The 24906-nt window shown below is 28.5% G+C and overlaps 1 protein-coding gene across 9 annotated transcripts in view; it reads left to right on the top strand.

Moving 5' to 3' along the window:
- Liprin-beta (liprin-beta 1) overlaps nucleotides 1-2220 on the top strand; it is a 387502-nt gene extending 385282 nt beyond the window's left edge. For 8 of the 9 annotated variants that reach the window (XR_012755391.1, XR_012755390.1, XM_075358205.1 and 5 more), the window contains one exon: nucleotides 568-2220. Coding sequence is in view for 6 of the 9 variants with exons in the window: in XM_075358205.1 (XP_075214320.1) it covers nucleotides 568-624 (57 nt within the window). In the remaining 3 variants the exon portion in view is untranslated. The remainder of the gene's footprint in view (nucleotides 1-567) is intronic. The other variant, XM_075358203.1, reaches the window with a different exon arrangement.
- The last annotated feature ends 22686 nt before the right edge of the window (nucleotides 2221-24906 follow it).

Genomic DNA, 24906 nt, shown 5'->3' with positions numbered 1-24906 from the left:
CTGCTAGACACAGCATTGCCAGATTGCTTGCAGTGTTACCAATCTCATTACTTTTCTCACACACCTGTCACACATGCTTTACTGACAGTTGGTGGAGAAAACCACCAATGTAAACGGTAAAGTGGATTAGGGAATGTGTAAATTAGGTTTTGTTATGATTGTAGATTATATTTATGTACCCATCGGGTTTGTCTAGTGGTTAACGCGTCTTCCCAAATCAGCTGATTTGGAAAGTCGAGAGTTACAGCGTTCAAGTCCTAGTAAAGCCAGTTATTTTTACACGGATTTGAATACTAGATCGTGGATACCGGTGTCCTTTGGTGGTTGGGTTTCAATTAACCACACATCTCAGGAATGGTCGAACTGAGAATGTACAAGACTACACTTCATTTATACTCATACATATCATTCTCATTCATCCTCTGAAGAATTATCTAAACGGTAGTTACCGGAGGCTAAACAGGAAAAAAGAGGGAGATTATATTTATGTACTTTATTATTTTTTTATTTTTAGTAATGAATGATTATTATTTATTTACATTATTTTTCTTCCTCTTTTGTTTACAGAATAATTCCAAAGTAGATGTACATTCAGTTACGTCAGAAAGAAGTAGCAATGTTTGATATTTACTGAACGCTCGACGACAATCAAAGTGCTCAGTTCTTTATCGGAAAAGTACCACTTCCTCTTTACTTCAATATTCTAGTTGTAATATAGGTTATTTATAATTTTTATCATTATTTAAATAGCCAAAGTGTTATTAAAGATTTATTCTACGGTTTTTATTTTTAATTATTAAAATATCTTTTTAAAAATGTTTAATATGGAGCTAATTTTTTATTTATACACTTCAGTCTTTGCTATTTCAGCAAATTATTATTTATTCTTTTGTTTATATGTTATAAACATTAGTGAATATCAAATGTATTATTAATAATCTTAATTTCTTTTTTTAAGGGATTTGATGTTTCTATAAACTAGTCGTGTGTGACTTCAATTTTATATAATGATTATTATTTATTTACCATAATTTGTAGTTAGTTAAACTGTTGAAAACCGTTTCAATATATGGTAATAAATATGAAGAAGTAAATTTTTGTTATTACTATTTGTGTAAATTGATAATTATTAGAATGTTAAATATCTACCATAAAATTTTTATTGGAATAATTTATAGTTTGTTAAGTATCTTACTAAGGATCGATTTTAATCAAGTTGATTCTTAAATATTTTATATGAAACCAACCGTACATATATATATGTAAAAAATTATACTGTTAATGTTATTGTATTTTACATAAAAGAGAGTTTATATTACAGTATTAATATATTGTACATGATTATAAAATCATGTAATTATTTTTTAAATGTTTGAAGAAATTGAGTTAAAATATGACTTGATTAATGATTGGTGTAGCAAGTGTAATATGTACTATAAAGTGTGTTTTATGGCAGCTGGATGAAGAAATTGGTTTGCCCATATTATATAAATAATTATGCAATTTATACCTTAAAATATAGAGTTGAGAATAATTTGAAAAGAATTCTATTACACTTCAGTGCTCCTTGTAAATTTAGTTAGGTTTTATCCAGTTAAGAGACGGTTAGAGTGATTTTCCTTTTCTCAAGATAAATTATTATTTATATAAGTGCATAGAGAAGATTTATATTACTTTAAACTAATTTTAGTAGACCCAGAAGGCAATCCAGGTTGCCTAATCAATATGAAGGTAATATATAAAGCAGAGTTCCATTTTTTAATCATTATACACAATGTATTCTAACTGCTTACCCCCCCCCCCCCCAAAAAAAAGCAAATATGGTACACACACATTTTAAAACAGTGCTGAATTTTTTGTATTTTATTAGAAAATAAAAAAAAGTATTATATGCTGCTATTTTTTATTTTACTCTGTAGACAATACAAAAAAAAATATCATCACACTTAGTTAAAATATCAACAAAATAAGTCTTATAAATGTCAAGCCTTAATGATTGTGTGAAAGAGTTTTTTGTATTAAGTAATTAAAAATGATACGTGGTACAGGGGATAACATAAATAGTTATTTCATGTCTTAATTTTTTATACATTGTTAATAATTGAAATAAATTTATTTATTTGCAGCTTTTGTGATGGTAATTATTGATATTATATCGAAAAAAGATATTATTTTAAGTTGGTTTGTTTGTAAGTAATAAATAAAGGATTACTGATAATGAGGGAGAATTTTTTTTTTTTTTTGTTGACAGTATTCAGAGTTTTTTTCACACAGATTTGAAAAAAAATATTGAAATTTTGTCTAATAAAATTGTTAGATATTTTTGTTGTTGATGAATAAAAAAATAGTTTAATCACAAAATTTCTTTTTAATAAATACAAACTGATATTAAAATGATGTCTTCTCCAGGTTTAATTTGGTTAGTCATGTGTAATTATGTGGGTCCTATTTATTTTTGTATTTAAATTTTATAACTTTTAAAAAGCTAATTTTATTTTTGACATATTGATGTAAGGTTTTATTTTCAGCTGATTTTCCTCATTTTCAAGGTATTTCTTTATTTTCTGACTTCATATTTAAATGTCAATGAACACAACCCAATAGTGAAGAAAGTATATCAGTGTGTCAAGTTTATCAGGATTATTATATTCGTCATGGTTTGTTAACTCCTGTTGTAATTATGTTAATAGTCAAGTATCATTTTATTAGTATAATTGATGCATGATAAAATTTTTTAGAAAGTATCATGTCAAACTTGTTATCAATAAGTTATTTTTTTCTAAATTCAAAAAGAAACTGGCAGGTATAAAATAATTTTGAGCAGTTTTTATTACAACACTTCTTGCTGTTTGTAAAAGGTTTTACGCAGTTTATGTTGAATCGTTTTCTTCTTCAGTATCAGCCACCATACTTTCTAAAGCAATTGACTGTTTATAGTAGGTGTGTGTTACGTTTAGATATGAATTGGACCAAGATATGATACTGACAGGTAGTGGTTTCTCAAAAACAGCTTCGTAGTGTAGGTACAATAGCATTATATATAGGAAGAATAGCTTCCTAATATTTACAAATACTTGTGGTTATATAATAATAGATTTATTTGCATATTTAAGTAAAATTCAGCAAAAAATCTATAACATATATTTTTATGTCAGCTGATAATTTTCAGGTAAAATTTGCATGTTAATTGTAAAGATTATTGCTTTAAATTAAGTAGTATCAATTGGACGTAATATTTTTGTTTTAATCGATGTTTCATTTAATTAATTTTTACGTTAAATTTTTTCTCAATGTACATAAATATTAATTTATTGGTTAATGGTAACCAAACATTTTGGTACAATATGGACATCTTATTTGAGGCTCTAGCAATTAGCATTTTTATTTAAAACGTAATGTTTAACTTGCTTATATGTAAGTGATATTTTTTACTAAAATAATATTGAAAAAAAGGTTATATTAATTTTGTTTAATGCTAATGAAAATTGATATTAATACATCATAGATTAGATGTATGGTTTTGATGGCAAGTCCCACCCTAAAAATTAGGTTGAAAATATTAAAAAAATTAAGGCTTTTCTGAATTCTCTTAATTTTCTTACAGTAAAGAAAGAGATATCTGCTTAAATGCACTATTATAGTTATTTATTCGTAGAAAAGCTTCAACTGTCCTATTTTTTAATTTATTTATTTATGATAAATAACTAAAAAATTATTAATTATTAATTGAATGTTATTGTTTAGTAAATATCTTATTATTCTTATACTTTAATCATTTAATCAGTGTAATTTTCTTCGTTGTATCTATTGCTAGATATCCAATCAGCCTCTTTGTTCTTGTCAGAAATGATATCTATTCTCTTCTTACTGACTGATTGGTATATAATATTTTTTTGAATCTACCAATTATGAGTTCAGCTGGAGGACTTTCCCCACACAGTATTGATTCAGTTGCCAAGATAAAAATGTTTTTTTTTATTTAGCCAATAGGACTTGAGACATGATTTTTGTCATCTATCATTTGTTATATAAATACTGCAGATTTAAAAAAGAAAATGTTTGTGTATTATAATATAATTGGCTGTTCATTCTTCCTGGAATAACTAAACAAATTATTTTTATTTCTTTATAAAGAAGATTTTTATTTTGTACGCATTATAAACTCAAGATTTATTTGATGGTATTGCACCATGATACTTTATAATAAACCTTTATTATTTTATGTTAATAACACAAACTTTATTTTTAACAAACTGTTACCTTATTTATTTGTACAACTTTTTCACAAAATTAGAAAACTACATGTATCAAATATTTTCTGCTTTGTACAGGTTTGTTCTTAGACTGTCATAACATTTCATACTTTCATGGCTTTCATTTATCGGCTAATGTAGCAAACATTACAGTTATACATAATTTTTTCTTTTGTTTCTGTTTTAGCCACGTTAGGTTGGAGACATACCAATAAATACAAATGTTTTGTTAGCATTTCCAACATACTTTAAAGAATAATTTCATACAAAAATTAATGAGAAGCTGCCGATATTGAAGTAGTTTTCTTTATAATTATACGGTAGTCTTTTTACATAAATGTATTTGCAAATCCATTTCACCGCATCGTTTGTTTTATCCAGCTGAAATTGGCTTTGAAAGAGGAACATTTAATTCTGCAGAGATCTCTAAATTTCTTAATTTTAAAGATTTCGTGGAGATTGATGTTTGTTTTGGCATATCAAAAGCCTTATGTATTCACAGATCCTGGCCTCTGTTGCTAAAACATAACTAACTTGTGTATCAGTGAAAGCTATTCATGTGTAGTTTCCTTTTTGAATTTGATTTTTTTACTTTCATTATGATCAAAACATAATATTCATCAATATCAAATTTTCTTTTGACTTAGTGACTGAAATTTCTTTCTCCATGTTTTATCACAATTAATTTATAATTTGTATCCAGTATAGTATATTGGTTTTATGAAATTTGATCGGAGAAATTGCCTTTAGTCTCTAAAATTCACTTGTATGAAACTATAAAAACGCAGAATTCATGAAAGTACAAGTAAATAATGTCATCATTATACAGAAGTTTAGCGAAGCCAAAAAAAAAAAAAAAAAAAAAAAAAACATTTTATTCTCTTAAGCATATCATCCTTTGGCTTCCCAGATATAAAGTAATTGACCTTGACGATGAAAATCATGACAGGAATGTCATGTGCTTAAGCACTTGTAACAAAATTTGTATACTCTATATGTGTAACAATATAAAATAAAAATACCATTATGTATTTGGTTTGAAGAAATAAGTACTTCAATCTAAATGAGATTTCATCAGTGTGACAATGTTTTAATTAATCAACAAAGTGATGCAGGATGAGGGAAGAATAGTTTTTTTCTATTTTTTGTAATTAATACTTATTATTGTTATCATTAGCATACAGACGCTAATTATAAATCAAGTTACAGAATTAATTGCTAGTGGAAAAAGTTTGGTTTGCATTTGGAACAATACAATATTCTTGCTGTTTCTCTTATTTGGAATCAGTGACAATTTAAAAAGAAAATTAATTATATTTCTTAACTATATGCACTTACAATGAAGTAGCTGATTGATTAATTTTTTATACATTAATAAATGGGACCATTTTTTCCTGTTCTAACAGTAAGTAAATATTTTTGAAGTGTTTCTTTCTTTGAAATAAAAGGAACAAAAGGAAATTTAATTATTTTCTTTTCTGTTAGTTATTTTATGTTTAATGATTAATATAAGTAAATATTAATAAAATATTGTGTATTTGTCTTATATATATATTTTTTTATTGTAGGCTATTTTAATATTAATTTTAAGAATTATGTTTACCTTTGAATTTTGATGATTATTTATTATATTACGCTATCATATCTACATATTTTATATTTAGAATATTATTGAAAAAAATAAAGTTTAGATTAACTTGTATTGATATTAATTGGCTAAGACTGAAAAAAAAATTAGGTGTAGATGATCTTTTACCTTGGAAATTATTTTTTGTTGACTGTGTAATGTTATGTAAAATGTCAACTTTCCATGAAAGGGCCTTGTATGTTGATGACACTTTTAATTATAATATCAATAAATGGCATATCCAGCTTTATTAAAATTTCCATGTGACATAATACGGTCGTAGAATGATTATGATGATGTTTTATTGGTTTGTTGACTATTTTTAAATAATAATAATACCTGCTATACCTTACAATATACCTGCAATACCTGCTATATTTACAACATGATAAAAAAGTTTAACCCTGTAAATATAGTTAAAAATACTAAGCTATCTTTATGTTTTTAACCCTAGAAGAATAATAATAATAATAATAATAATAATAATGATAAAAACCTATATATTGTTCGTAAGGAGTACTTGGAGTACTCTTGAGAAATGAAAAAAATTTATTCTAAAAATTTTATTTATTCATTATAATATTAGAGTATATATTGTTTTACAAAGTTTTTACTTTTGTAATTTTGTAGCACACAACATGTTGCACAATGTTTTGTGCAAATGTACAGTTTGCAATTAGTGCACATATAACAAGTCTTCCTTCTTATTTTGGCTTAACAAAAAGTTTTGTTTTTTAATTTTTTAAAAAACAAATTTTTTTTATTGTTTTGTTTTTTTTTGTCTTTTAATTTTTTTGTTTTTTGATGCTGATGTTTGAGGAATATCTTCTTCATTTTTACTGTCTTACCAAAAATTTCTTCAATATTGAATTTTAGATCTCATAATTTTTGATATTTTTGCATCTCTTGAAGATGTGTTATTGTCAGTTAGATACTGGTATCTTTCACAAAGCTCTTCTGAAGTGTGTGTGTGTTTTAAGTTTCAATTCAATCCAACCATCAGTTTGTTATAAATAAAATTGTGGTTAAAAATCTGGTCGAGAATATGCACGCTTACATTGTTAGAACAAACCGTAGAATACTGTTATTTAAAACAATTAAATAAATTATTTATTTGAAACAATTATTTTATCATATTTTAAAATAAATATTATAATTTCCATATCCCACATACAAGCTTCAAGCTTATATGGCAATATGAACAAACCAGAAAAATTGAATAATGATAACATTGAGTATTTACAAACTATTTATTTGGTAAGCATTTCTTGAGGCTTCCTCAAAAAGTCAGAACAATTTTTAAGATAGAAAAATGGGCTATCAGTTCATTAATGTGCGTCCATAAGTATAAATCATATAAATTTATATTGTTAACTTAACCTTTGTTTATATTTATGAATATGGAATCTGCTAAAAAGAATGGTCACTATTTTTAAAGAACTAAGAAAAAAGCAGGCATATGGCTCGCTGCAAAAGTTTTACATGGTTTATGTTTTATTACACTTGATTTTGTTAAATGTTTTTGCAAATTGTTACTAAATAATGTTCATGAATTTAGTGTACTAACAACAAAAAACTTTTACAGTAAAAAGCTTCAAAATCCTGAGCATTTTCAGATGTTTCTTGAGTTGTGATTTTTTAACACAGCTCTAACCCCAATGTTTTCTTTTTTTATCCCCAAAACACAAATATAATTTTAAATAAATCGTTTGTATAAAGAAGTATAAATCGTTTGAATGAATGAATCGTTCGAGAAGTATAAATAGTTTGTGTGCCGTATGCAGCCATCTGTTGCACCACCATGGTCCATCCTGTGCTAATAGCAGCCAAATTAAAAATGTGAGCACTTACAACAAACAAACACATGCACCATCCTTTTTTTTAATGGGAAAAAGAAGAAGAATATTATGTATCTTAACCAAACCAGACAATGGAACTTTTTTCCTGTTTAGCCTCTGGGATTCACCATCAGGTATTACTTCAGAGGATGATATGTATGAGTGTAAGTGAAGGGTAGTCTTGTGCAGCCTCAGGTCGACCATTTCTGAGATGTGTGGTTAATTGAAGCCCAACCACCAAAGAGCACAGGTATCCATGATCTAGTATTCAAATCCATATAAAAGTAACTGCCTTTACCAGGATATGAATATTGGAACTCTCAACTTCAAAATCAGCTGATTTGTAAAGACTCATTCACCACTAGTCCAACCCGGTGGGTAACCAGACAATGGAACTGTTTTCATATAACTTAACGTAATACATTGGCATGTATGAAAGGCATATTATGTTTCTATTATAATTTTTACTAAATTGCTGAACATTTGAAAATTCTTCCCATCAATTTATTTAAAGTACAATTAAATATTTTCTTTTAATAAAAGATGAATTTTCTGTTTCCTGTTCAATATGTACATAAATATATACTCAAAATAATTTTCATTAACCTCTTCTGAATCGTGCATTATTTTTTACATGTGGATTTTAATCATATCTATTTTTAATTTTATAATTTATTTTTATATTTGTAATTTACTTTTATATTGATCTAATCTATATAATGTATTTTTTGTACCAATTAGAATATTTATTTATTTGTTATATCTGTAACAAATAATGTTGTACAGCCAAGACTGTATAGGAAGGCATTGTCAAAACTGAACTGGCTGGCATTTTGACCAACTTCCTAATAAGATAGGCAAGTTAGTTCTTCAGACATTCTTATTCTACTTTTTGATGATCTTTAAGAATTTAAAGATGACATTTTTTATTTAAACAGGAAAATTTTTCAAACCTTTTTATTTTGACTCCTATTTTGGATAAATTTTTCATCAGGTATTGAGAAAAACAAAAGATATTTTCCTTTTACTACTTTTCAATTTATCCAAATTCAACATCAAAATTATGAAATTCCAAATAAAGTGTTTGGATAGAAATAATAACAAAGTAAAGTTTGTTGACAATAGCAATTTTTATCTCTGCAAATAGGCTTTCAAGGACCATGCAATATCATTTCATGTAGTTACTTTTTCTTTCAATTCTTCATTCTTTCGGACTGTTTAGCTCTTCTTTCTTCAATCCACTCTCCTGTACCGAGTTTTGCTGTTCACCTACAAGAACCTTTAATTCAAAGATTTTCTTTCTGTATTCTTTTCAATCTAGACATTTTCTGTAATGTTGAACTTATTGAGCTCTTCTTTCATCTGTTTAACCTAGCCACCTTGACCTTTATAATTCAAGAGTTTATTGAAAATCTGTTCATTTAGCCTTGATTGGTTCATTCAGACCATGTGTCCATAAAATTTTAGTCATCGTTTTCTTATTGTTACTTCCAAGTCTTAAATTTTATTTTATATCTCATTATTAGATCTGTCTGTGACCTTGTGTTCTTTTTGGACTGAAATCCTTCTTTCTACCTTGTGTAGATTTTCCATTCCAGTTATATCTGTAGTTCCCATGCCATACAAGATGACTACCTTACAACTGTGCTACGATGCCTTAATTTTGTATTTATAGAAAGATTCTTTTTATTGTAAATATTTGTGGTATAAAAGTGTAGTTTTAATTTGTATTTTTTAGTTTCAATCACAAGTTTATCTTTAATGTTTTCATTAATTATTTCACCAAAGTTTTTAAAATGTGCATTTTTATTTGAGTTTAGGTCTTGATTTTTAGATTAAAGTTACCATAACATCATGTTTGCAGACCTTCAGTATATTTAAAAAAATAAAGTTCTGATGCTAACAGAAATTATATTGTTCATGTAAGGTTAAAAAAAAATTGAAAATTTTTACAAAGGTTTTTAATTTCAATAATTTTGTTTAGCTCTAATTATTTTAAGTGTTTCTGACAGTCAGATATCAAGTTATGGAGCTTTTTAACTTATTTAAAAAATTGGATTATCTTAAATTTTTGTAATTTTATCTGAAATTTATGGTTATTCCTCAGAAAATTAAATTTATGAATATTTTTATGTATTCATAAATGTTAATATTCATTAAAACAGCACTCATTACTACAGTGACACCTGATAACATTTAAAATTGTAAAATAACGTAATTCTTATTCTTAATTTTTGTTATGAAAGGAAATGAATATTATTATTATTTAATTGTGTGTGTAAAATGGATGTTCATATTCAAGTAAGCTTATGGAGAAGATTTGATCTAGTGAATTGTCCAATTCCCAAAAGTTATTTTATTGTTTTATTTCTTAATATTAAAATTATTACACAAAGTTACATTAAAACTATCATAATTAGCCTATGGTTGAGAATGTAATTAATATACTTAAAAGTCCCAGTACACTTTGGTGTGGGATTGGTATTTTTCATTCATAATACTTGCTCACTTGAAAATGTTAAAAATAGTTTTAAAAGTACACTCCACTTTATTTAAATATTATTATTTTGTAATTCTGGAAGAATTTAGGTTGCTGTAAATTATAAATTTTATTACCTATTTTAAAGTATGTATCTTATTATAGAAATAAACATTTTGTATAGGTTGTAATATCTCTTTTAATTTCCTTTTTTTCCTTACAGTATGGGTGTACAAATTATGTTAGCGTGTACTTTAGCTAAACTGAAACTAATGCCTGTTGGTTCATAATTTATTGATTAACAGATGTTGAGAGGTCATGTTATACACAAATATTCAATGAACCTTAGTACATGGAATGCCAGTGTTCAAGGTAGTATCCATTGCGCTCAACATGTTTGTACCAATTTTTCACCTGCTTCTGAGTAGCAATTGGGAAAAGGCTGTAGAGCATACTAACCGATTTTCTAATGCCATCTTTTACCTCTTCTTTTGGCTAAGGCAAGGATAGAGAGTCACTGACTATCTTTTTGTGCAAGACATGTGTTTCTGGCTAAAGACATAAACCAATGCCTACTTGTATGTCTTAGCATTATCATGATGTTGTTTAATGCCTTGGAAGATTTTTCAGATCTTTCTTTGAGGCTTATCAAAATATTTTTAATGATGCAATTTAGTGCTCATTGTTCATGGTTGACCCCTGTTAAAGAAATTCTAATAAATGGCTTTTCTCTCATCCCAGAAAACAAAAATCGTCACCTTAGGTGTGGACTTCTGAAATTTGAAATTCTTAGGGTTAGCTGAGGTACTGTGACATCACTCCATCAACTCCCTCTTAAGTCTCAGGATCATATTAATACACCCATACTTTACCTGCAGTCACAAAATTAAAAAAAATATATACTGCTCATCAGCTTCAAACGTGAACAGCTATATATTCTAATAACAACTATATTCTTATAAGTTATTTTAAGGTTCAGTTCCCAACTCAGTTATAGTATTTTTATCAACTTGGCAATAACGTATTTTAATGCAATCAAAAATCAAGGAACCATTCCCCATTTAAAGTTCTTTTTAGCTTTTCTTATTTATGAGATGCCACCCTTACAATGATCATCTTGCAAATCCGGCTGATATTAATTCTTTATTCTAAAGTTATTATCTCTCAATAGTCATGGGAGAATATGTTCTAAAAATTACATCCAAATAGTAAAACATGACTACTATATGATAAAAAGGTCATGCTCCTCCATATCAGTACAGTAAGAGAGAATTTGTGTACCTTAGATTCTAGATAATTAATTAAAAATAAATGTGTCTCAATATATTTTATTAACTGACCATTTTTTTATTTATCCATAAAAATCATTTACCCTGTTTAAACAATTTAAAAATGTGCCTAGTACAAAAAATTATAAGTAAAAAATAAAAGAATTTCTACATCTGTTTTGTATTTATTGAATAGGAAAAGATATAATAATCCGGTTTATGTTTTCTTGTAATTGAAGGAATTAACTTATTTTTGGTAGTTCCTTAAAAGTTTCAAGACTCATTCTATGAATATTTTTAACTTGGAAACTTAAATGCAAGTTAACCTGGGTTTGGTCAACCTTATTTTAGCCCTGCGAGCGGTCAACTGTAAAGGACAAATCTAACACTTCATAAGCTGTTGTTATTTAACTTATAACATCACTTTTAATTGAAAAATGGCCTAATTATTAATTTTTCTTTGTTTGAAAAAGTGTTTTGTATTTTTAACAATAAAATTAAAAGTGTATGTATGATTTTTTTTATATTGAGCTTTTTAGGATTATGTATTTTAACTACCCTTTTATACTTTATACGTTCGTTTTGAGTGCATTACTTGTCAAATCTAATGGCTCTTATTAGCTGGTGAAATCTTTCAAGCATTACATCTCTAAAATACTCGGGTGCTGTACCATCATTTTTCCACATTTCAGCAGTGTTAGGCTTTCTTCATGTCTAACATGTATGGGACTCCAAAAAATGCTAAGATTTCCTCGAAACTTGTAGTTTGGCAATCTCTCTCATTCTTCTACAAGAATAGTTAGCTCTCATTTCTACGAGCTGCTCATTTGTAAATCAGACAATCTTATTTATAGTTTGTCAGTAAGAAATATTTTCCAACAATCAGAAATCTGTGTACAATTTTTGGCAGGAGGTTTTTATTCACGGGAGTTTTGTAACAATATTTTGTTTTGGTATTATTTAGCAGAAACTGATTTATGCACTTGCCATTTAGTAATTTCCATCCTTTTTGAAATACTCCAGTCCAGATTGCACTAGTCTATTTATATGAACAATAGTCCTTATTGGTGAAGAAAAACAAATGCCTGCTGTATCATTATTTTCTTGTTCTTCCTCACTGTTTGATTGTTCTATATCCGAGTTATGACTTGAATGTTCAGATAAAGAATCAGTTTAATTTTCAAGCATTTTCTGATTCCATAATCAGGTTTGCTTACCGTAATAAATTTTATTCACTTCACTAATGCAAGCAATTCTACAAAACAAAAATAATGCATAAACACTTAATAAATTATAAAAAATGAATAATTGAAAAAAGGAACATCTTAAAAAATACGAACACAATCAGTCAACCGTGTAGAACAACTCTAACAGCAGGAGCGATATGATTGGTCAACTGTGTAGATTGCTACTTACTACACTGAGATGGTGCGCTTCCATGTCACCTAATATTGACGCCCGCTGATGAATGATCATGAAAATATGAAGACAAAAAGTCAGAAATAGTCATTTAGGCATAGCTAGGGTTTGAGGCTTCTCAGACATGAAATAAAAATGTTTTCTTCAGAGTAACTTTTTTTGTTAGGCTATATCTAACAGGTTGACCAATCGAAGGTTAACTGCTTTCCTATACATTTATTTTTTGTATGTGTATCATTGCTATTCTTATGATTTATATTTTATATAGAATTTCTTCTGCGTTACTTATTCTTTAAAACCTTTTATTTAAATTATTTATTCTGTTATTTATGTAGTTGGGTAATATTTTTGCACACACACATATATATATATATATATATATTAACTGAAAACTTAACCACCAAAACACTGTAACAGATAAGTAAACTTAAAAATCTAACACCAATAATTGACTTCTGTGGGATCCCACATCATCAGTTTGTTAACATTTCTATAATTACATGTTTTAAATTTACATCATTCCAGTAATGCCAGTAGAGTTATGTGTTTGTCATAACAAACTTTAGGGTTATAATAGTACAACTCATAATCCGGGATCCTGTAAAAATCACTTACTGGTGTTAGTTTTTTAAGTTTATTTTTCTGTTACTGTGTTTTGGTGGTAAATTTTTCTCATTTAATACTGAATTTAATTAATCTGCAGAGAAAATTCTATATCGTATACTATCTTATAGTAAAAGGGTCCCATATGTGTTTTGTAGATATAAATTACTTTTTTTAATATTGGCTTGTAAGAGTCTGTTAATTTTTTATTTTTATGAATTTTTAAAAAATTAATTTTTCTGTTACTACTGATAATGATAATTTAATAATCATAATGTGCATTTAGTTTGGCTGACAGGTTCACATGAAGCAATGTTGTGCATTCATTCTCTTACTTCTAGGTGTTCTGTTTCATAGTTTTCCAACAGTTCGTTCTTTCACTTTTTTTTGCCTCTCTTCTAAACAGACATTGTCTCGTTTTTTCTTCTCTTTCATTTGAAAATCCTTGAAATCTTGTATCAGTTTAAAAAATGAACTAGAAAATTCTTTAAAAAAAGACTTCATATTTGTATTGAACCCAAATAATAACATTTATATTTTTCTACAAAAAATCAATGTAAATTTATTATTATACTTATTAAGTAGTTTAGACAAGCAGCTGCACTGTTAATTACTGCAAAAAACTTTAATATTGTTGTAAGCAGAGCCATATGTAGCACTCCTGTAGGAGAAAATAGTAAACCTCATTCTCTCTTCAGTTTTGTCCTATCTTGTATTATTTCTTTTAGGTCTTTATGAACCGCTAAGGTTTATTAATTTCCATTTAATTTGTTATAAATGAGGTCGATGATTTGTTTTATGTTATTTATTTTCTGAAGTTAGTTATTTTCTGAATTTGACTTCTTTTTTATGTAATCTGACATTTTTTCAGTTTCATTGTATTTGTAAAGACATTTATTACTTCTGAATTTGTATTTGTTTTCACCTACTTAGTTCTTTTATTGTAAACCATTTTTAAACATTTCCTTAATTATTTTAACACAATAAGTATTGAACTTAGCTTGTTTAATGTTATCATAATTAATTTTTAAATATAAAAATATTATTTAAACAGTTTTAGTACTTCCCATTCAGGCATGTGACTGAATTGTTTATGGTTCATATATTATGTAATTCTTGGAATCACAATGTATTTCATTAAAAAAACCCAGAGCTTTTTCTTGTCCTGTGGCTGTATATTATGCCAACAATATGGCTAAGTGCCTATTAGGTAAATCAAGGCCTCCTTAACCTCTCCATGAATAACCTTTTTTTTTAACAGAAGAAAGAGAGATTACTTGATTTATACGAGATTGTACAATAATTAGATTTTAGTATTTTTAATTATTGATAATAATTATGTTAGTATACATAATGTAGTTATAATATAGTTAGTAACAGCATATTATTATTATTACTAATGATAAGTATATTGTAAATAAATTAACAGGGTTAAATTAATTTAAAAATAATTTTTAATATTGAATTATAAATGATATATTAACAAAGGACCATTTTTCCTCTTATTTGGAATTAAATATTTTTTTCATGACAATAACATAATCAGGATATTACATGTTAGTATTATTATCTTTATTATGTATAAGTATGAAATTACAATCGTTGTAACTATTGAATATTGTGTGTTTTCATAATATGCCTTTGTATGTTTAAAATATATTTTTTAAAAAAATAAAAAAACATGTTTTCTTCAGTCTTTGTACTGTATAAGGGTCTTTGAAAAGTTCTTGGCCTGACAAAGAAAACAGAATATTTTTAGAAATTTTTATTTATTTTTCAACATAGTCATCTTGCAATTTGATAAATTTACATTAACCACTTTCCAATTTTTTAGTATCCTCAGTATAATCTGATTTGTTGAACTCTGCAGAATAAGTGGTTGTGGCATTATCATTTGAAACAAATCTTTATCCAGTGTGCCATGCTTCAGGTTTGTGAAGAGGAAATAATCACTGGGAATCAAATCTGGTGAATATAGCACTACAGAAGCACTTCAAAATATAGGTCATGAAGTTTTGCTTCAACAATCCATGACTGTGCAGGCGCGTTATGGAGAAAGAGCTACACTTTTTGGTCAGATGTCGACATTTAACCTGAATAGCACCCTTCAGTTTGTCGAGTAGTAAAACGTATTATCCCTCTCTGTGATGACCCTGCCAGATTTTCCTTTTTTTTAGTTTACAAATATTTTACCACAAAAAACCCAAAAAACTATAGTCATAACTTTTCCTGATGATGGAACCATTCTTGCTTTCTGTGATTCATTTTCTCCTGTCCCACCCGCTGTTCGGTCTCTGGCATGTAATGTTTTCAGTATCTTATCTACTGTTATAAAACATAGTAGAAACTCAGCAAACTGATGTTTAAATAAGTCTAAACATTTGAGAATTGCTTAGTAGAATGCATTTTTGGTCGATTGTTAACAAATGTGGCACCCATCGAGTGTAAAGCTTTAACATACTCAAAACTTTGTGTAAAATGTAGTGAACACAGTTTATCAAGATGCAGTGCCTGTAAGCTTGTGAACCTTCAGTATGCGATCATTTAATGCAGCATTGTGGATTTTTACGATTTCTTCATAGTGATTTTTGGAGCATCCTGAGCGTTCATTACCTTGTATGTATCTATGACCACATTTAAATTCAGTAGCCTGCTTTTTTACCATCAGAAACCAAGGGAAGAATCCTTTAAAGTAGAATCTAACTGTTTTTGTATATCTGTCCGAATTAAACCTTTTAAAAAAAGTACTTTATTTCAGCTCGAATTTCAATTTTATCAACTCAGAAAATTTCAAAACTCTTTTCTTTATTCGAATAAATGTATGTAATGCAATTAAATGTATGTATCTGCAAGTCTGCATCATGTCATCTAAAGGTCCATACTTGACAAGTTTCATAGTCGTTTATTCATAATTGCACCATCTTTGTGCCAGGCCAGGAACTTTCCAAACAACCTTGTTACATATTTCTTTGTGAGTTTTAAAGAAAATCTGTAAGTGTATTGATTGATTAAATTCTGTTGTAGGAGATAATAAAAATATTAGATTATATATTTCTGTGATGTGATTGTATGAGAATATTTAAATATAAAACTACTCTGTTACTCTACTAATTATAATTATAATAAAAAAAAAACATTATATTAATGTACAATATAGTAGTGTAATTAAATTTATCTTTGTTCAGTAAACAACTTCCTAGTAGATTTGTTTGAGGGTTAACTCTAAAGATATAATACGAGTATATTCCACTACTTTATAAAAAATTTGCCCTATTTATTAAATTAAATGTAGTTAACTGTAAAGGATTCTTATCTCTAATACCATTTATAAAGCACTTGTTTTTAGATCAATTAAATTTTATATAAAACACATGGTACTGTAATTAAATTGATGAATAATAAATTAAAATGCAAATTATAATGAACATTTACAGTATGTCCATAAAATAGTATTGGGGCTTCAAATGGTCATAATTTTAAAACAAAATATGTAATGTACATCAAAATGAAGAGAAACTCTCCAAGAATTTACAGCTTCAGTAATCGGTTTTTTTAGATAGATTTCATAAGAAAACTACCTATTGTAGTGGGTACCATGATTCAACTTCCAGAAAATTTTGACATATCTTCGCGTTTTATATCCTCCAGACCCCAAAATCACCATCAGTCCAAAACTTTATATATATATATATATATATATATATATAATGTATTTCACTTTCTTGTGGACACGATAACTGCTGTAATTATGTGCCAATCACTTTCAAATTAATAGATAAAATACAATGACACAAAATCTTGGTCGAGTTTATTAATGGGCAAAATCAGACCATGGGGATGAAAATGGGGGCTTTTTCGAAGAAAAAAATATCATGATAACTCTTTTATTATGTAAAATATCAAATTCTTTTAAAGTTCCTACTGTTCTTTGGATAAGGGCCTAAAACTTATCTAAGTAAAGTTTTTGGATACCACCAACCATTAGTCCAGGTGGTGGAAAAAATGGGGTTTTGAAGACAAAAAATCAACCTCCCTCAATAGGCACAGTATTGAATCGGTTTAAAGTGGTCGTTAGTCCTCTAAACATTACGTAAAACTTTTGTCTGAAACAACTTTTGATATGACAAACCCTTATGGGTAGGGATGATCAAAACAAAAAACAAAATATTGCTATAACTTTCTTATTAAGTAAAATATCAAATTTGTTTAAAGTTCCTACTATTCTTTGGATAAGAGGCAAGAGGTGGAAAAAATGGGGTTTCATGGACAGAAAACATCATAGCTTCCTTAATAGGCAGAGGATTGATCAATCTGAGTTTGCCTATCCTTATTTTGCCTCAGTGAAATCTACCTCAGCCTTCCTGCATGCCGAAAGGAAATTTTTTTTCTGTAAAGAAAACTTGTGTCTACATAATCCTACAAATAAAAAGTGTGAAAGGGGTAAGATCTGGAAACCTTAGCAATCAGACTCTCTATCCTTCTTGTTTGACCCATTGCTCAGGAAATGGTTAGTTTAAGTAATCCTGCATGAATGTGGCAAAATGTAGTGGAACTCTGTCTAACTGGATAATGGAATTCTCTAACATTTGGGTCTGCAAATGCTTCCAATGTATCCAGAAAGTTGTTTTCCATTACAGTTTTGTTCGATCACATATAAATTAATTTTTTACTGTTTTGCTGATGTTTCCTAATGACATGTAGAGGTTCAGTAGTTCATTACCCGTATTCAAACATGGTGATCAAGGTCCTAAAACATGAAATGTAGCTTCATCATTGGTAATAAACTGGTTTAAAAATTCCCCATCAAGATCTAAATTTGTCTATAATGTCTGTTGCTAATTCTAATCATTTAATTTTGTCCTGTGGTTCAAATTTAATAATTGAATTTTATAACCAGGTAAGCATAGTCACTTTTTAAAAATGTGCGTAGTAGTTTTTTTTGGAATGTCTAATACTCTACAGAACATTACTGCACTGATTTTTTAAACACACAAAATAGTTAGTTTGCACAGCTTCAATGGTTACACTTGTGGTTGTCCTGGATGTGACAGCTTCAGTAGGTTACCTGTTTCTCTGATTTCTTTTTCCATCAGCAAATATTAATTCTTGGTGGTTCTTCATTGAATAATCTGTTACATGTGTTAGATGTAACACTGAAATGTAGGAAGCCACAAAACACACTAAGTCTTCCTCTTGCATAGTAGTTGGGGGTGACTAAAGAGCTTCATGAGAGCTTTATTGATCTTGAAACATAGTGCATGTGAGGTGTTACTAAAATTTCACGTACAAAAAATTGGAGTATTTTACTTTGTTTTGATGTACTAAAGTTAATGTAAAACTGGTTTACAACTTATATCTTGCTCCATCTTAAAGTATATAGAATTTGTATTAAATAAACATGTTAAAATTAGTGAATTTTAATACTTTTATGTTTTTAATTTGTGACATAATGGAAAGTTTAATGTTAATTAATTTGATGCCTGAAGATGAAGGAAAATAATTTCTAAGGTCTGAAATTAGTTGCATGAGTAGAAAAATAGAATTAGTGTTTTCAATGTTTACTTTATCTTTAGTTTCTCTTAATTTTTAAATATTAAAATTTATCATTACAAATTATTAAAACTAATTAATACCTTACCATTTTGTTTAGTTAAGACACAGCTGGGGAACTAATCTATACATTCTAAAATATGTATAATAAATAAACCACCTTAGAGTAATAAAACAGCTCACCAACTGATAGACATCTTTCAAGCCTTACAACATTTTTAGTTTTTATTATAATAATAATAATATTTATGTAAATAAAGAAGAAAGGAAAAAAAGTGTGACTTAATTCTATAAAATATATAATGTGGTGGTTCATTTATTTCTCATAATATTGATATTTGACTCCTAGTAAGTGAGTACAGCATTCTTCCACGTCGTCTTTTGCATATGGTTACCTGGAGTATAGATTTACTTAACTCAATATCATGTATTTTTATTTTAATAAAGCATTTATGGTTAAAGTGGTAATGCTAATTTATTAATCACCAAAGTTTAGAAAGCTCAGTATATGAAAAGGGTACTGATGAATCACTGGACAGCTTCTCTTGCTACCTACGACATCATATTGAGGTACAATATCCCCTCCACTGTGCCATTAGTATTGCTAAGACTACTTCAAATATATCAAGTAGACTGCTGAGTATCTATATGTTTACATTTTCTAAATTTTGAAAAGTAATTCTTTTAATATAGTACTCATTTTTAATAATTAAAAAAAAATTTATGTATTTACAAATAACTATAGCAGTTTGATAGGCGAGTGTGTCATCCATTATATATAAATTTCAACTTATTTAAACCAAATTTGATTTTGGAAATAAAAAAAATCGTTATTGTAATTGCTAAGTACTATAGTTTAGTTTTATGATTGACTGATGCATACTTATTCATATATGAGTTACTTGCACACCTATGTACACGATGCATACATATGTATACAAATATTTATTTTATTTTATTTTTTTTTCTTGATGAATTAATTCACTACAGCAGCTTACAGAGAAGCTTGTACATGGGAATATGGAGATGGAATTTTGTAGCATGTGAAAAATGTCTTCCCTACTAGTATTTGAACCTGGGATCTTGGATGAAAAGCCAATGTATAATGTTAAATTTAAAAGAGGCACATCACTAGAGTAATTCATTTAGTTTAGTCCATAAATAATAGCTTATTTAGTAAAAAATACTTATATAATAATTTATAAAAGGTACTGAAAATGATGTCGACTCACAACATGAGATTTTGTCTCTAAATAAGTGTCCGTTATGAATATACATTCTTTAACAATTTACTGCATATTAACAAGCAGCAACACACAATTACGCAAACTAGTCCAAAAGCCAATACCCAGCACGAACTGACAATACTCAAATGTGCAAGCAATAAACAGTCCTCCCCACTCCAACTCCAGTCATACCAACATCTATTATTTAACTCACCTCACACCAATATATGCATTTAAAAAAAAATAAACATTTAGTCTGAACTAGTGAGTGATTGAGACTCTTTTTAAGTTGAATACTCTGTATCTTAATATAATTAGGCCAATATATTATAATATGATGTTTTATTATAAAATATAGAACGCAACCAGTATCAGCTCATGTATAGGCACTATGGAACCGCAGCACCCCCCTATTTCCACTTTATATTATCGATAACATTTAATATAATGAGTTCTTTTTTCTTTAATTCTTTCTTTATAGTTGTACAATATGTAATCCTTAAGCTTAATGACATCCCCCAGTTTATGAGAAAGATACAAGTATCTTTGTATGGAACTGTGCTCTTCACAGTTCCAGCGGCGTGGTGTTTGGCTATTGTGCGCGTGCTTACATAGGAAGCTGCATGCAAGGGAGAGAGAGCACTGTTGTTCCTGCAGTGCCAACCCTGGTGTGCTGGTGGAAGGTAATTTTTTTTTTACTCCATATATGTTGGGCTTAAAAACCATGTACTATATTTCTTGAATGTGATAAAGTGTAGAGTTAGATTATTATCCTGCTTCCAGCTATTCTATTTGAATAATTTTTTTTCAATTTTTTTATTTTACAGAAAACTTTAACCATGGCCTTGAAAAAGGCCTAGAAAAAACTTTTTTTGGAGCAACACCCCCCTCCCACAACTAATTTTAGCTATGAACTGCCACTGAATGGGACTAATCTCATTTAAGGAAGAATGGTTAGGTTCTATGTAAAATAAAAAAAATATATATACTTGGGAAATGTTATTGATGATGCTTGTGGTGCATTTTTATCTGAACAGGGCAAGGTTATTGACAGACATCAATATGATTTAGTACAATGCATAGTTACATTACACAAAAAATATTTAACAAAATACAGTATATTTCCTAATTTACTCGTAAGCACTTACCAAACTGTTTAATTTAAAAACTCACTACAGTATGTACTGTATTAGGAAACTGTATTTTATGTTCAAATCGTAATCGATAATCGCCTAAGAAAACAGCACTACAGAACTACATACACTAAAACTAAAATTACTGTAAAGGAAATTTACAAAACTAATCTATAGAATTTTGGATTGCATTTACAAAAATTTGTTATTTTTCCTTGTCTCGCTCTTGTTTTTAAATCTGTATTGAAGTTCTGTTTATTCTTCAATGGCATCTTCAATCTTGCGCTTAAAGATTAAGCTTCTGTTCAAAGGTGGACAGCATCTTTAAAAAACTAGATAAGATCGTAGGATAGTTTAATGCCTTCAGTAAGCTTTTTGACATTTAACTTTTTTCCAGGGATCATATCTTCTACTTATTCACATTCATACTCTACTTGCATCATTAAATCTTTTAATATTTTTATTTTTTAATGTCACTACATAATGTTAATACAGAATGCCAATACAGAAAATTTTAGCCATGAGTATAAAAAAGACATTGCAAAATATTGCTCCATGAATAACAAAATCACGAATAAGGAGCTTTCACTGTTTATAGTGTGATTATCCTCGTAAAATGTGCATACATATTTGCATTTTATTTGTGATAATTACTTATGAATTTTGACAAGTCGGAATCATATATCATAATGTAATATATCATATTATGTCGACTTGTTGATATAATAATATATCGACTTCACATTGCCTTTGATTTGGTTGTTTTTTCTATATATGTTGTATGTATATATTCCTACTTGGCATTTAAAAAATTATTTTTGTGAATCAACTTATTGCTTTACGTAGGCTCTTCATTGTTTAAAATATTGTTAGAAGTCTTCAGTTGAAAAGTACTGAGGGGCTTGGACGTTTTGCTTTTTTATCTTTCTTGGGTTCTAAACAAATTCCCATCAAAAAACCTTTTACCTTCAACAATTTCTGGGAGTAAGTAGAAATTACAAGATGATAGATGAGGCATGCAAGATGTTTATTCCAAATTGTGGTGCATTTTTATCTGAAAACATCTCTGTAGGTAAAATAGATTATATAATTCTTGATAGGGAAACGGAGGTCTCATTTTTTCTTTAATTTAATTTTTTCATGCTGGCGGTATCTTGAGAATTCTGGTGTAGAATGAATGGTACTAATAAATCACGATTCTTTTAATACCATAGAAAATAATTAACATGTCCTTGAATCTTGACTGGCTAATTTGCACTTTTTTCATCTTTGGTGATTCTGGAGTCTTCCATTGCATCTGTCTTTCTATCACCTGTGATGATCTTTTATGCAAGTCTGGTTCCTATTCTACTTGTTCTAACATGTTAAAACAAATATTGTATAACTCTACCTTCCATTCTGTTGTCAAAATTTTTTGAGTTATTTTATCCACAAGAATACTCCCACATAACTCTGATAAGACAAATACAATCAACTAACACTATATACCCAGTTGTGAGAGCTTAACAGCTAAAATTTATATTGTGTTTCTCCACTTGCATGAGGTATATTTGGAAAGTAAGTACTGTTTCCAAATGTAGCTGACGGAACACTTCGGTCATCTTTGTTAACATGCGTTCCTTAATGTTTTCTACAGAAGCTATTATGGAAGAAGCAGTTTATGGCTTGTTTTGTATACTTGAAATATTTTAAGACAATTGAGGGATTTACTGTTTACAAAGCAGTTTTTTAATGGAAAAAATATGAAACCAGTAGAGATTTATCAACAAATTCTTGAAGTTTATGATTAAAATTGACATAAGTAAAAAAACTGGTTATACAATTAAATGGATGAGAGAATCTATGTGATCTAGTGAAGACTGACAGCTATGTCATTAATAATGATTTGATATAAACAATAATAATTGTGAAAACGGACTGTTTACGATTTTGTTATTCTTTACAATTGTCCAACAATTTCAAGAACTGTTTTGTATGAAATTTTGATAGATTGATAAATATATGTCAAAGATATGTTTCTTACTATCTCAATTTACTTGGCACGATGTTGGACATACATTAAGAATATTCTCTTTAAATTGACAGAAACTGTTTTCAATTATATAAAAAGTAAAACATTCTTTTTTTTCATCAATTTATTCCAAATACCACCACAATTGGGCAGCAGAATGTAATAAACTTGAAATTAACCTTGATGTACATCAAAGTATTTTACGTATTTGCGATAGTGATTAGAATAAGATTAAAAAATATCAAGGAGAATAGCACTAAACTGAAGAATATTTAAGAAACATTGTTACATATTTATATCACATGAAAAAACCTTAATAAGTGTACCTTATGGTACTGTTGTATGAAATAGAAATTTGGACCTTATTGGAGAAGATTATAATTAATATGAGGATTATAGTAAGAAGTGTGCGCTGAATCATTGTAAGGATTTCCAGAAGGGTCAAATAAAGTTAGGAGTAGATAAAAAATGAATCAGTGCTAGAGTATTTGGGTAAAATAATTTGTGAGAGAAAAAGTAGAACTGGACTGAGAAAAACAATGGATGAAAGTTAGTCAAAGAAGCTAGAGTGGAATCTGAGAGCAAAGAAAACAAAATGAATATTATCTAAGTTGGGAAAATTAATTCAAAAAGTATGTGGAAAAATAGTATGAAATCATTAAAAATGAAAAGTGATGTGCAAGTAAGGAAAATTATATAAGGGAGTTATCTCTAAAATAAAGACCGCTGAGAAGTTTCTTTCCTTAAGGTTGGCGAACCTGTGTTGTTCATGGCCACGCTAGTAAGGTACACACAACATTGTTGTCTGTAACTTGTCGCGTTGTAGAATCTTTGATTACGTGTAAGTTATTTCGTTATAAAATCGAAAATCGATGTTGCCGCCGACTGTGAAATACGTGGAGTCATATGTTTTTTCAACCATCAAAACGTTAAGCCGGGTGAAATTCATAGGCAGTTGTTTGCTGTGTACGGTGATAACGTAACAAATGAAAGAAACGTCGAATATGGTGTGAAAAGTTTAGAAATAACAGAATTAATGTGCACGATGAAGAACCTTCGACAATTACCGAGGACTTGAAACGCGTCGATGATGAAATCAGAAAAGATCGTCGCTCAACGATTTTTGAGCTGGCCCTTATTTTTCCTAGCGTTTCAAGAGCTGTTATTGGTTGCATTATTCACGACCATTTAGGCTTCAGAAAGCTTTGTTCTCGTTGGGTGCCGCAGGTCTTAACGGAGCGTCACAAAAAATTCCGAATGGGTTCAGCTTTGGAATTTTTGATGCGCTACAAAGAAAAAGGTGAGTTCCTTAATTCAATTGTTACCGGCGATGATACACGAATTTCTATTTACACGCCAGAAAGGAAACGGCAGTCAAGTGAATGCCGTAATCCTCAAACCACAAAACAGACTAACAAACGTCAAACCACACACAGCCATTTGGAAAACGCTTAACTCCCGTAACCTGGTAAAAACTGTTATTTCTTTTGCAGCAGTTA

Source organism: Lycorma delicatula, chromosome 2 (assembly GCF_047948215.1).
Source record: "Lycorma delicatula isolate Av1 chromosome 2, ASM4794821v1, whole genome shotgun sequence".
In the NCBI taxonomy this organism is placed as follows: Eukaryota; Metazoa; Arthropoda; class Insecta; order Hemiptera; family Fulgoridae; genus Lycorma; species Lycorma delicatula.
This window is presented reverse-complemented; position numbering and strand designations above follow the sequence as displayed.